Source organism: Polistes fuscatus, unplaced genomic scaffold (assembly GCF_010416935.1).
Source record: "Polistes fuscatus isolate 324 unplaced genomic scaffold, CU_Pfus_HIC Scaffold16, whole genome shotgun sequence".
In the NCBI taxonomy this organism is placed as follows: Eukaryota; Metazoa; Arthropoda; class Insecta; order Hymenoptera; family Vespidae; genus Polistes; species Polistes fuscatus.
In genome coordinates, this window is record NW_025113064.1 from 3,616,879 (window position 1) to 3,631,475 (window position 14,597).

General features: G+C 27.5%; 2 protein-coding genes across 3 annotated transcripts; both read right to left on the bottom strand.

The window, feature by feature from the left end:
* Positions 1-6,759: 6,759 nt before the first annotated feature.
* On the bottom strand, positions 6,760-11,150 carry LOC122514915 (ATP-dependent RNA helicase me31b). Its single transcript, XM_043632054.1, has 8 exons — positions 10,841-11,150; positions 9,156-9,324; positions 8,870-9,076; positions 8,461-8,632; positions 8,217-8,367; positions 7,919-8,114; positions 7,664-7,834; positions 6,760-7,550 (listed from the first exon to the last, which is right to left on the bottom strand). Exons 2-8 carry the CDS (start codon positions 9,294-9,296, stop codon positions 7,254-7,256), a joined length of 1,335 nt encoding a protein of 444 aa, XP_043487989.1. The 5' UTR covers positions 9,297-9,324; positions 10,841-11,150; the 3' UTR covers positions 6,760-7,253.
* A 746-nt stretch (positions 11,151-11,896) lies between these two features.
* Positions 11,897-13,458, bottom strand: LOC122514928 (zinc finger protein 677-like). 2 transcript variants are annotated; one of them, XM_043632075.1, is made up of 5 exons: positions 13,362-13,458; positions 13,239-13,279; positions 12,752-13,015; positions 12,232-12,676; positions 11,897-12,145 (listed from the first exon to the last, which is right to left on the bottom strand). In XM_043632075.1, exons 2-5 carry the CDS (start codon positions 13,273-13,275, stop codon positions 11,983-11,985), a joined length of 909 nt encoding a protein of 302 aa, XP_043488010.1. In that variant the 5' UTR covers positions 13,276-13,279; positions 13,362-13,458; the 3' UTR covers positions 11,897-11,982. The 2 variants fall into 2 exon arrangements, with proteins under 2 accessions (XP_043488010.1, XP_043488009.1); XM_043632074.1 differs by lacking the exon at positions 13,362-13,458 and having other exon boundaries at positions 13,239-13,305.
* Between the last annotated feature and the right edge of the window lie 1,139 nt (positions 13,459-14,597).

The window sequence follows — 14,597 nt, forward strand, 5'->3', positions numbered from 1 at the left end:
TTATTACGCTTTAAAACTCACCCTTACAATTTTTTTTCTTTTTTTTTTTCTTCGTAAATTCATTTGTTTGCTCGAAATAAACAATTGTTTTTTATTTTTATTTTTATTTTTTTTATTTTTTTTACCTTCCAAGGTATTATACGTGTATTATCAATAATGCATAATGGTTTTTAATTTCCAAATATCAATAATTTCCAAATCGCCATTTTTTTCATTTTAATTAAAAAGGTTTTCTATATAAAATAATAACAATCAAATAAAAAAAAAAGAAAAATAAAAATATCAGGCATTTTTGATATAGCTTTCATGGAGCAGCACAAATAAATCACGTGTGTACGCATTTAAGTACACACATTAAGTAAGTATGATTGTATGAATGTATGCATCATGTTGCACGTTGCATGTTTGTATAAATGTATGTTTTTGTTTGTATGTGTGTATGTGTGTGTGTAATGTATATTGTATTGTGTATATGTATGATGTATATATGTATACGTTTGTGTATAGTATTTTTGTTTACAATATACACATCTGCCATTTTTCTTTCTTTCTTTTTTTACTTTGTCTTCCTCTTTCCCCCCCCCCTGCACGAGTCAACGCAACGCGAAATAATTCCTCGATTCTAATTTGTAGTATGTTTATCTTCTTCTTCTTATTATTATTATTCTTTTGTATGGTTTTTCAATATTTTTCATTTAATTTTTCAATTATCTTCAGTTCGATCGGAATTTCGTTTAAGGCCACGTTATTTTTTTTATTTTTTTTATTTGACTTGACTTGGCTTATCTTATTAGATAGAAGAATTACAAACAATGATTTCGCGATGCGATGGTCTCTGCATTTTACTGATTAAAACTCGATGTCCATTGTATATTTATTTGTTTCTTTGTCTTGTTCGTTTCTTTTTTTTCTTTTTTCGTAATTTCTTTTTTTTTTTTTGCACGAGTCCGCCGTTATCAGAATTCTGGTTTTTTTTTTTTTTTCTTTAAATATACGATTCGTTAATAATTATATATAATTATCAGCTTGATTAATTGTGAGAATATATTTTTCTATCATTTTCTCTATATAAAATACCTTTTGCGAATTTGATAAATTTTCCAAAAATGTATATAAACAAAATACAGCAAAATACGACAAAACAATTTTGCTAGAATAATTTTAGAAATATTTTTTCTTTTGTTTTGCTTTTTTTTTCTTTTGCACCGATTTCTCCATACAGAGAGTAGTAACGGGAAAGAAAAAAAACAAACAAAACATAAAAAAAAAAGAAAAGAAACAATAAGGAAAAAACCGATGTGTATCTGGCTGATTCTAATATCGACTGGACTCGTATTTTTACATTTTTCTTTTTCTATTTTTTTTTACACCTTTTTTTCCAATTTATAAATATATCTTTTTTTTGGGAGGTTTTTTTTCGAGACGATTATCAAAGTTATTGTGTAATTTCAATATCGTCAAAAAACGGCAACACTACGTGCGTCTCTTTATCGACAAAAAAAATAAAACTCAACTTTTTTACATGACATATTATTTTTGGTTAAAATCCTTTTTTTATAACGAATCAATTAGTTTATTTATTTTCTTTTTGAGATACTTTGCATAAACCTTTTCGAAAAAAAACCTTAACACACGTAGTTAATTGTTTATAAACGATCGCTATTTCGATCAGCGACGTAGTAGTAGTAGTAGAACTCTTTTCAAAAGAAAAAGGACATGAAATTCAAAAGTTGTTAGACGAATTTTTCATCGCCCTTTTTCTCAGATTTAATAAAAACAATTCTTCTCTACTTCAACGTTTACTTTTAGAGAAAGGATGTTATTAAAAGGATTTTTCAATTTAATTTCCATACTTTCTTTCTTTCTCGCTTTCGCTTTTCGGTGCCTTTTTATTCGCACCTTTTTTCTGTTTTTTTTTTAACTCTTTACCCGTAATGTTAACCCATTTCTTTAGTTTTTTTTTTTTTACATTTTTCATTCAATTTGCTTTTTTTTTTCTTTTCAAAAAAAATAAAAAAAATATAACTCACACTTTTAACAAGTGTAAATAAAATAACAATTGGTCAATTGTTATTCATGATCAAAATTCAAAAGACAACCTTGAAATAAATCATTTCAAGGATATATCTTCACTTAATTTCAAATCCAAAGAAAGTGTCAGTCTATTAGATGAGACAAATTTCTTTAAATGTTCTTCATTACTATTACATTTTTTTTTCTTGTTATGTTTTCAATTAACGACAAAAAATTATGCCAAAGTTCAACGATAGCATACATATAAGACGAATCATGATTTTTCTTATGTTTGGGGGTTCCGTTGTTTGTTTAAAGATTATTTTGTTAATATTTCATTACAATAAATTGACACTTTCTTTGGACCATTATAATTTTAGCATTGCTAATCAATGCTACGTGATATAATTCCGAGTCTACAATTAATTGACAGTAGAGTCCATCATAGTTTACAAAGAGTCAAAGTTAAACTTATATGGAGAATTGCATTACAAAGAGTACAACAATAATATTAATAATAATAATAATATTAATAATAATAATAATAATAATAATAATAATAATAATAATAATAATAATATTAATAATATTAATAATAATAGTAGTAATTATATATTGTTAAAAAAAATTTGAACAGTAAGCTTTAAGCAGTCAACTTTTGGTCTACATCTAATGAACTGAAAATAATTTTATTAATTATTTTCTTGTTCGTTCCTTTCCTTCCTTCCTTTCCTTCCTTCTTTCTTTCTTTCTTTTTTTTTTCCTTTTTCTTTTTTTATACCTTTTCAGACTACAACGAAACAACTCTTCGTGCATGCGAAAAAAGAAACTTTCACACGACACGATGGTCAATTTCGTTTTTTTTCTTCTTCTTATTATTATTATTTCGTTTTTATTTTGTTGTTGTTTACTTTTCCTAGATGCAACTTCGACTCTTTTTAAAATATGATAGAAAAAAACAGAAGAAAAAAAAAAAATAATAAATTTACATTTCGCAAAAGAAGTATTCTATAAATTGAGAGAGATGCAGAGAGTTTTAAAACGCACCGGAGTTATTATTAATCGATATTTATCAACGAATATTTTTGCTGCTTTATATCGGTTCGCAAAATATATATTATGATCATTAAAATTATTTAGAATGGGCAACGATAAAGAATTTTCTTTCGTAGTAAACACCTTTTTCTTCTTACAATTTGTAGTAAACCATAACAACATTTCTTACTTCTCGATTACAAAATGAGACATGACGTTATGTTTTTCTATTAGTAAGAAACGATAGAAAACGCAATGCAAAAAATTGTATTATTGTTATTATATAATTAAGAAGTATTGTATACGATTCTATTAATCGTTTACAGATTTACACAATAAGGGGGGGGTTGAGGACGAAGGGGAGAACTATTTCATATTTATTATCAACGCTAGAATAGAATCGCATACAATTTAAATGATTACATTTAATATTTAAACTATATAGGGGGGAGCCTGTAAAAAAAAAAAAAAAACCTTGACAGAAAATTGCACGATCAAAAATTAAATGACAATATTTAATGATTATACTACAAGAAAAATATCGTAGAATTTCTTATTTTCCTTTTTTTTATAGAAAATATCATTACGTAGCCATTTTTCATTGCCAAATTCGTATTGTAATAATTCTTTTTCTATCTGCATCTGCATTTTCTCTTAGTCTTCTTCTTTTTTCTTCCCATTTTTTTTTTTTGTTTATATTTCTTTAACTCGCATGGAAAATACAATAGTGGAAAAATTGCATTACCTCGGTAATAATATTATACCCTTACAACTAACAATTTATTCTCTACTGAAGACATACATTATAATACATGTTTTGTTTCCTTCTGAATGATAATGTATGTTAGCAATAGAATCGTAGCTTCTTTCTTTCTTAAGCTCAAATCAAAGGTGGGAAGAACGCAGGATGCGCAATAGATTTACAAGAATAAAACCCCCGTGTAAATCTATTCGCTTCATGATTCTCTCCCATTAATTACTTGTCCTTATAGAGAGAGAAAAAAAAAATAAAAAAAAAATAAAAAAAAAAATAAAAAAAAAACAAAAGAGATATTTCACAAACCATTAATTCCTATTCTAGTGAAAAAGAAATAGAAAGAAAACGATTTAAAATTTATTTAATATTATAATACTTAATCACAGTATATTTCACGTTTTAAGATGGTAGTAAAAAAGAGAGAGAGAGAAAGACGCATTCGAAGTTGGTATAGAAATATAATAATGATGTTGCTTTTCTTATTTTTCTTATTTTTCTTTTTTTTTTCTTCTCCTTTTCTTCTTCCTCTTCTTCCTCTTCCTCTTCCTCTTCTTTTTCTTCTTCTTGTGCACACACAACCGACAATAGTTTGAATATTATTTTCACCCAAAAAGTATCAACGCTTGCGAATATTATACAAAGAGAGGCAATTGGGCAAGACTGTTGTGCACTCTGATATGCATTATATAATTTATTGACCGAACCTTTTTTTAGTATTGGATGAAATATGAAAATTTCAATGTTTAATTCATCGTCGTTGGATCAAATCAGTCATTTAGTCATTACGCATACGTTAAACTTACAAATGTAATATCTGTAATTTTCAAAATATGTGAAATTGATTTAATATATTAATTAAATAAATACTACTTTTCTAAGAGAATAAAAAAAGAAAAAGAGAAAATAAATAATAATAATAATAATTTTTCTAATCCGTCTTTTAGAAATATTGCTTCTGCCCAACTAATGCTTCTTTTTTTAAAAATGTACCATCATCATCTCCGTGTGCACTTTTATACATGTATACGCGTTTATACATATTCTTATTATTATTTAATATTGTTATCGCCACCATCATTACCATAATAATTAAATGTTCATTTATATGTTCGACTTAATACTCTCTTGTTACTTCCATCTTCAAAAGCAAATTATCTGTTTAAATTGATATTATAAAATTAAATCATGTTAAACCGCTTTATGCGTTTTTCTCTTTCTACGTATACCACCTTCCACAGGGTATTTCGTATGTTAGAGTTTCTCTTTGCTTCATATATGAAACATCTACTATTTGCTATTAATGCGTGCATTAATTTCATTCCGTAAACCTAAGTCATTATGGCTGGTGGATAAAACTGGTATTTTTGTTTAGTTTTATAACTTTTCAACATTACCAACTAATTAGAAATTCTAATCGAGAGTCTTGTTCCTGTGTGTTTTTTCTTGTTTTTACGATTAACTAACACACACCGCGACACATTATCCTTGTTGTTCTTATTATTATTATTACTCTATTATAATTATTATCATTATCATTATTTATAAATGAAAAAGATTAGAAGAAACAAGAAAGAAATAGTTAATATAGGTGGAAAACAAATTATTAAGAGAATAAGGGATTCTTTCGGACGACGTCTAATTTATTTTGGCAGTTAGCTCATTGCGTTTTGGATGGGTTTTTTTTTACCGATTACTTAGAACCGTTTTACCAAAATTCTCAACGACAAGAACTTTTACGTTTAATCTTTTCGAAGACGTTTTATTACTTTTTGTTCAAAACTTTCTTCTAATTTATTTTAGTAAAAGTTTTCGTTTAGTTCTAAATAATGAATTTGGTTCTTATTATCGTCATCGTTGATAATAATCATCATCATCATTATCGTAATCATCATAATCATCATTACTGTTCTGATTATTATTATTATTACTATTCTGCGTATGTAGCAAAGAGAGAAATTTGTTTCTTTTCTTTTCTTTTTTTTTCTTTTCTTTCTTTCCTTTCCTTTCCTTTTTCTAATATCATTAGAATTATACAAAAAAAAAAATTGTATATATAAAGAAGTCGTCGAAAGAATCCTAAATCTTTGTATATATTAAATGCCACCAGCCAATTATTTATAAAAAATAATTATATATAAAACTAGTCAATTTCACAACATCTGATTCTCAATCACGATGAATATAATCATGAAAACAAAATCCGATTATGTTAAAAGAGAAAAGATATCGATGATGAGGACTTAGAGAATAAACTAAAGAAAATCACTTTAATCGCTTTTAAAAAAAAAAAAAAAAAAAATTAGACAAAAAAAAAAACCACACAAGGAAAAAAAAACCCCGGAAAAAAAAAAAAATAAAAGTGATTCGAATTTCAGAGTTGTATATCATCAGCATTGAATATGAAAGAACGCAAAATCACGCCATGATCAAAAAGTTTCTCAATACGATATTTAGAAATTTATGACTGTGTTTATATTAAGATCTATAGTGTTTAGTTTTATAGTGCAAAGTTAATAAACACATGGATTCGTAAAGTTGTTCACGTATCGAATAGTTTTATACCAAAGAGTAAGAGTAAAATTGATTACTCTTTATTTCAAAAGTAAATCACATTTTTTCTTACTTTTTGTTTTTAGATTTGTTTTGATAATAAATCGCATATACATATATATATATACATATATATATATGCCACACATTTTTCTTATTTTATGAAACAACAAAAGATAAAGAACGAAATATATATCGGAAGTATGAAACCATTGTATAAAAATTGATTATCGATTAAAATGATGCGTTATGGATACTTCCATGCTGTATTTACAGTTATGGTAAAATGCAATGATCTCGATCATGATAATTATTATTATTATTAATATTATTATGTTTTAATCCGCATATCGGTTGAATTCATTGTGCTCTTGATAATGGCTTGACTCTGACGTGTGGTTTACTTTATGTACATTTAAATGTATTTATGTACAAAGAATATCACTCATACTAGACCCATTCGCGCATCACTTAAATCAAGTTCACTGTTTTTTCATTATCACGTTGTCCTCTCAACACAACACCAGACCAGTACACTCTTATATACAAGTGATTCTTTTGCCCGAATCCTAATATAATGATAATTAAATTTCTTAATTTTTTTTCATTTTCTACACACAGCACTTTGATCTAACAACGTCATCATTATCATCACCGTTATTAATCATCATATATGCACCATTGTTTTCTTCCTTGTTGTTTTCGTTTTCTTATTTTATACACTGGTAATACACACCCGACAAAAAATTATCTTTTCAAAGTTAAGTTATGTTTCACTCTGCGAGTTCAATGCATATCAATATTATGCCATATACATTTACGAGACACAATCACTATTTTAACACTTGAAACTTTTCCTGAGGTGCATTCCAAACTTAGTTATGATTCCATATCGAAACTACTTGGACACATTACCCTCTTCCATACTATTATTGTCTTCGGGTCTTATTACATACAAACTGGGGTCTATCACTTTAGGGATAGGTTTTATTTCTGTTCCAAGCTCTTGTTCGATACGATGTAAGTTAAAACGATCCTCATACGTGATTAGATTAATTGCTATACCTAAATGGCCAAACCTTCCAGATCGACCAATGCGATGCAGATATGTTTCTGCCATCTTAGGAAAGTCAAAATTGATTACAACGTTAACAGCTTGTACGTCAATACCCCGAGTGAACAAATCGCTGCTCACCTATTAACAAAATATTTTCATTCAATTTATTTCTATACATACTTTATAATTTTTTTACATTTTAATACAAAGCGAGTAAATTTATTAACATATAGGTTAGAATTTTAACTTACCAGATTCCGACATAATCCTGCTCGAAAATCGTGGAATACACGATTTCTGTGTGCCTGTGCCATTTTCGCGTGTATATAATAACAGCAATATCCAAGATCCGTTATTTTCTTTGCTAGTAATTCTACGCGTTGTGTCGAATTACAGAAGATTATGCTCTGCGTTATTTGTAACTGCGATGTCAAAGTTTATAGGTTAGGATTGAGAATTTTTTTTTTACTACGTAATGAAAATATATTGGAAAATGAAAATCTTACCTTCGAGAATAGCGTGTTAAGGCAGTGAACTTTCTGTCGTTCCTGTACAAAGGCATAATACTGCGTTACACCTTTTAATGTTAATTCTTCCATTAAATTAATCTCATATGGATCTCGCAAATGTTTTTCCATAAACTGTTTCACAGTTAATGGAAAGGTGGCTGAATATAGCAAAATCTGACGTTCGTGTGGCAATCTAAAAAAGATGAAACGAAATGAAATTAATTATTTCTAACTGCGAATAGTTTTAATTTTCTTTCTTTCTTTTTCATAAATTAATATATTCTGCGAAACATACTTAGAAATGACATGATCCAACATTCCCTTACAATCTTGCGACAAAAGCTTATCTGCTTCATCCAAAACTAATATTTTGCAGTGATCCATGTTCGCAACGTTTTTGTCCATAAGATCAAGAATTCTTCCTGGTGTTGCTATTATTACTTGTACTATAAATTTACAAAATTAATTATAAAATATCTGTTTGTTTATATTTATACAAAAATAAACATTACATATATATATAATAAAATGATATAAACCTTTCTGATAAATCCTCATTATATCGTCACGTAAATTGGTACCACCGGTAGTTACCATTACTTTAATATCCATAGTTTTTGCAAGTTCACTACATATTTGTGATGTTTGAAGGGCTAACTCTCTGGTAGGTACAATTACTAAAGCTTGAATAACATCTTTTCGAGGGTCGACCTAACATAACACATATTTCATTAAAGTCAACAATTATCCCATAAAAAGAATTTGATATTAACCTCTTAAACTATAGCAACACGTGAAACTTGTAATATGTCTACTACCAGCTTAAACGTGAGAAATAGAAAATCATAGATTTTGTCACAAAGTTCCACGCGTTAAATCATAGCGGAAGAAGTTAAAAAAAGAAAGAAAAGTATAATTTGTAAAGATTATCAGAAAAATATGGAATACCTGTTCGAGTACTGGAATCGAATATGCTCCAGTTTTGCCAGTACCATTTTTAGCTCGAGCCAAGATGTCTTTACCAGACAAAGCAATGGGGATACTGGCTTCTTGAATCGGAGATGGTTTTTCCCAACCCTTTTCAAAAATACCCATTAGCAACTCTCGTTTCAGGCAAAATTCTTCAAACTCGTTACCACGTGTGTCAGTGACATCCTACAATATATATATTTATTTATTTATTTTTTTTATTACAAAAAAGAATAAAAAAAAAAATAGAAATGAAAACGCTTACACTAGTCTTTATGCGTTTATCCTTTGGTGGAATTTTTAGTTTGGCTTTCCAACCTACATCGTCTATCTTTTCTAATTCTGTTTTCGCATTGAGAGCAGAATTGAGCATGTGGTTTGAATTCATATGTGTTTCGGTCATCATCTTGGAAGCAACGTAATGTATCTACTTCCTAGAAGAATAAACAGAGAAACAAAAAAAAAATGAAAATAAAAATATAATTATAAATGATTAATCAAAATTCTTATAACAACTTTGTATCGAGAAAATATTAAATGAAGTATTTAGAGTCGATAAACTTTCTATTATTCGTGTATTATACCATAAGAAGAAATATAATAAATCTTTCCGATGGATTAGAAACTATAACGGAGAGAAATGGAATGTAAAAGAAAGAAAGGAAGAAAGAAAAAGAAAAAAAAGGTAAACAAAGAAGACCTCTAACTAATATCGACTCCAAACGTATTGAAAGTCTTAATCTATATTTACTTTCATATTATGTTTTTATATATTCGGATTACATCAACGTATTAAATTATGTACAAGCAAAGTCGTTAGATTCAAATCTAATACAAATACCAAATATATATATATGTGTATACATATCGAAATGCTGTAATTAAAATTTTCTATAACATTAAAAGTAATCTAAAAGCATATAATTATATAGATGAAAAATTTTCTTATATACTTATATATTACAAATAATTATTATTATTATTAAAGAAAGGAAAAGAAAGAATAGAAGAAAATAAATAAAAAATTAGATAAAAAATATTAGTTCAAAATTAATCAGTTTTAAGAATAACGATAAATCCGGTTAACGTAAAAAAAAACCTTTCTTTTCGAGGTCCGAATTAAACATACACGTACAATATTACTACCACACCAATATACCTAGGTTACTAAATTAACGTACTTTACACACACATACATACACATATATATATACATATATACAACTTGATTAAGCCGCCAACTTTAACGAGCGAAATTTTCGAAAGTACCACGTACACAAATCGAAACATGGAGACAACAAATTTACATCATAACGAACGAATTCAAAAGAAAATTCAAGGAGAGCTAGATTTTTGTGATTACTTTAGGAATGAGATATAAAGAAGAAGAAGAAGAAAAAAAGGCGTTCCAATTATTATTATCGACGAGGTAAAGGACGCGTGGGTATATATATACATATATACAAACTTGATTAAGCCGCCAACTTTAACGAGCGAAATTTTCGAACAGTACCACTGTACACAAATCGAAACTGGAGACAACAAATTTACATCATAACGAACGAATTCAAAGAAATTCAGGAGAGCTAGATTTTTGTGATTACTTTAGGATGAGATATAAGAAGAAGAAGACGAAAAAAGGCGTTCCAATTATTATTATCGACGAGGTAAAGGACGCGTGGGTAACTTTTACTTGGAGAAATCTTTGTAGAGACAAAAGACTGGGTAAAGTAGAGGGGGAAAAAACGGAAGAAAAAAAGGAAAGGAAGAACACGATACACCTTTCGTTTGGAAAGAGAGAGATGGATAGAGAAAACTCGTAATTAGTAATAACATACGTTAATGTTATTCGTTCTTATGAAATGTTAAGAGATAAGAACGATAAAAATGATAATTATATAAAAAAAACATCGGTATGTTCTAAATAATTATGGTTAACGTATCTCTTACCTCGAAATGGATGGATATCGATGCTGTGCGCAGCACTCGATTAGGAAACAACACGCCAAAATGGCCGTTCCAATGTCAAGTTTTTATGGTCTCTTAGCAGTACGTTGAAATATAACCTTGTTAATTTATTTATTTCTTCGAATTGTCCGCGATTCTAATATCAGATAAAGGTATTTCGCGTTAATAATTAATTTTCCACTAACTATTCGATACTCCTGGCAATTTCTAATTTATACAACTAACGCACTGCGTCAAATGCTGACGATTAATGCTTGGCTAAAATGATATACGAGATATACCACGAGGAAAGAAATTTGACTCAGAAACGAAATTCTCAAGACTTTTCTCATGGTACATATATACTAAACTATCCGGTATAGAGAGCGCTGTACTCGCAACCTCCATCTTAACGGAGTCTTTTCAAGTTTCAAGATCGATGCTCGATTCTGATTGGCCAATTATTAACAAATATAATTATATTTATATACAATATCTTCTTAATTAGTTTAAGAATTACTTACTCGTTATTCTTCAATTTATTTATTTTGTTTTTCATTTATTCATGAATTATTATTTCCGATAAAAATATTATACTTTCACGAGAAGAATTTTTCATCGTTTTCGGTTCAACTGTTATGATTTATATTCGTCTCTGATTGGTTGATTAATAGTATTAAGAATATACCTATCTCTTAAGACACTTATTTTCTTATTAGATAATTAATTCATTTAACAAAAAGAAAGTGAGAATATCTAATTTTATAATTATTTAAATATTTACTATTTTTCACGAGATATATTAAATAAAAATTATACTTTCTTAAATAAACAATTCATTTGATTTCTTTTCAAGATTTCTACGAATGCGCATGCGCATAACATTATGCTTAAAAATGTACCGAGAAAATCTAGCCAACTTTACACGAACAAATTCGATAATTTCGGTAACATTTTTTTTATTATTATTATTTATCTTTAAACATTCATTCGAATAAAATCTAAAATCAACGTATTATTGAAAGAAAAGAAAAAGAAAATTAAAAAGCAAAACAAAAAGACAAAATAATAACTTGTATTAGTACATAACCTCTTTTTTGTGACGACTAATCGATATTTTAAAAAACGTTAAAAGATATATCTCGTTAATTAAATTGTTCTCTTCTCTGAGTTATACGATATTTTCTACAAGCTTCAGGACAATGGCGTTCTAAATATCGTCTTTGTGAAAATGCCTTGAAGCATACTCCGCAACGCCATTGCCATTGATGATGATTTCTTGTTCTTTGATGAGCTCGTAAATTTGATCTAAAACAAGAACCATAAAAAAGGAATAATCAAAAAAAGAAATTGAAGAGAAATAATTGAAATATTAATTAATTAAAAATGATTACCGATCGGCAAAAGATTTGTGACAAACTGGACACTCAAAAGGCCGTTCTCCTGTATGAAGTCTCAAATGTCCTTTCAAAACCCACGGCCTGTCGAAACATTTCTGACAATATGGACAATAATGCATCGTTTTATTTTTCTTCCAATTTGAATTGTTATCGATATCAGGTAACATTTTATATTCCTTCGTTAATCTTTTTGTCGTAGTTGTAGTAGTAGTAGTAGTAGAAGTAGTACTAGTACTAGTAGTAGGTGTACCGGTATTGGTTAGGTATAAAGTTTGCGCTACCGTTTGAATTTCCCGCTCTTTTAAATGTTCATTAAATTTAACATCTCGACAAATCAGCTTTTCGTCGTTCGCCCGTTGGTCGTACGCCGTCAAATTAGATTCACCAATGACAGATGGCACAGTTTGAATTTCTGTTTGATTCAACGAAGTACCTGATACTAAAAATATAACAAACAAACAAAACAAAAATTTATTATTTAATACGAAAATAAAGATTTAACACAAAATGTAACCTTCGTTGGAGTTAATATCGTAGAAATTGTAGCCAACTGATAACGTTGTTTCATTTTTGTGAAATAAATTATCATGCGAATTCGAGTCATCCAAAGGTTTCAATTTCCATAACGAATCATTATTCTTTTTAAACGTATATCGTGTTACTATGGGAAGTCCGGAACACATCCAAACATTATTGGTAAAATTATTATTAACATCTTGAGTTCGTTTTTGTCGTTTTAAATCCACAGACGGTGGAATCCATTTTAAATCTATATCCTCTGAGAAAAACATTTCATTAACACAAATCGGTTATTTATTAATTAATTACAAAACTATATATATAGTAAAAAATATTGAACACAAGTACACGCAAATAATTCACTAATTTATATTATTATATACGTCGAACCTAAAAACACACTGTACAAATGTATAATTGTACAAACCAATGAAATATATAGTAAAGAAAAAGAAACAACCAAAAAAAAATATGAAAAATACCTTCGCAAGGATCCTGCGTCTTCTGATATCTTGCCATGGACCTTAACAAACATTTTGGCATATTATTCTGTAATTATTACACTTGTTGACAAAGTACGAGTAACATAGATGATAAACGTTTACCTTAACGAGAGTTACATGCACAATATGGCCAGTACAATTTCATCATTTTAACGTAGTCTTTTGTTTTATTCTTTCCTTTTTTTTCTAAGTCAGTAGCGTAATAAGAAAAAAAAAATCTTACGAAATATCATTTCTTCTTTTCTTTGAATTAAATTCAATATGGCGGTCTGTTTCATATTATTGTTTCCCCCACCCCCAACCCTTTCCACCTATAAATGCACATCATGATTAGATATTTTTTATATGTAAAAATATGTAGAATATTTATTAAATATTATTAATCATTTTTCTTCTACATATATATTATTATATTTTTTTTAATATTATATATATGTATATATATTTATTTATATTTATTATTATATTATTTATTTATATTTATTATTATATTATTTTGTTATAGATTTTATTTGAATGTAAAATATTCAAAGAAATATATATGTGTGTGTGTGTGTAGGTATTTAGAGTACTCGGATATTTTGTATTTAATTTCAAACGTAGAATCAATTATTGGATTTCTATTTACAAATGGATTCTTATAGATAAATTGAATATCCAAGAAATTCTATATAATTATATATTTGCAGATACATCATCTATGTCGACCTTTAATAACCTTTGATAACGGTTATTCGATACAAAGACAGGATGGATATAATTTAAATTGATGAGACCATCACAGTACCGGCCGGACGTGCTTACAGATTGTACGCTTCTATCGTTTTGAATTCTATTCATTGATTCCAATTATACACCTTTATATATATATATAGATATATATAATATATATATATATATATTCTGATTTATTAATGTGAGTACTCAACCTGTTTCATTTTTATTGCATTGATTATTCTAAATGATGTTTTTATTATTTTCTAAGTTTCACTTGTTAATGTTTTTGTTTATATTTTTAATTTGTTTATTATATATATATATAATCAGGTTTTTATTGCACAACTTACACAGTTTTTTACAATGTCTTATCATTCTATCACATATAATTATCTCTATATATTATATATATTATATGTTAATATTTTTTTTTTTTTTTTTTTTATAATATATGTACAATGATAATATTTTGTTAATATCGTTAATATAGTATAGCAAGTGTCAATAATAATCAAACCTTTTTTTTTATACTAATTTTTCTAATTCATTTTATATAATATAAGACAATCATTTGTATATATATATGCAATTTGTGTATGTAATTACTTATAACTAATAATC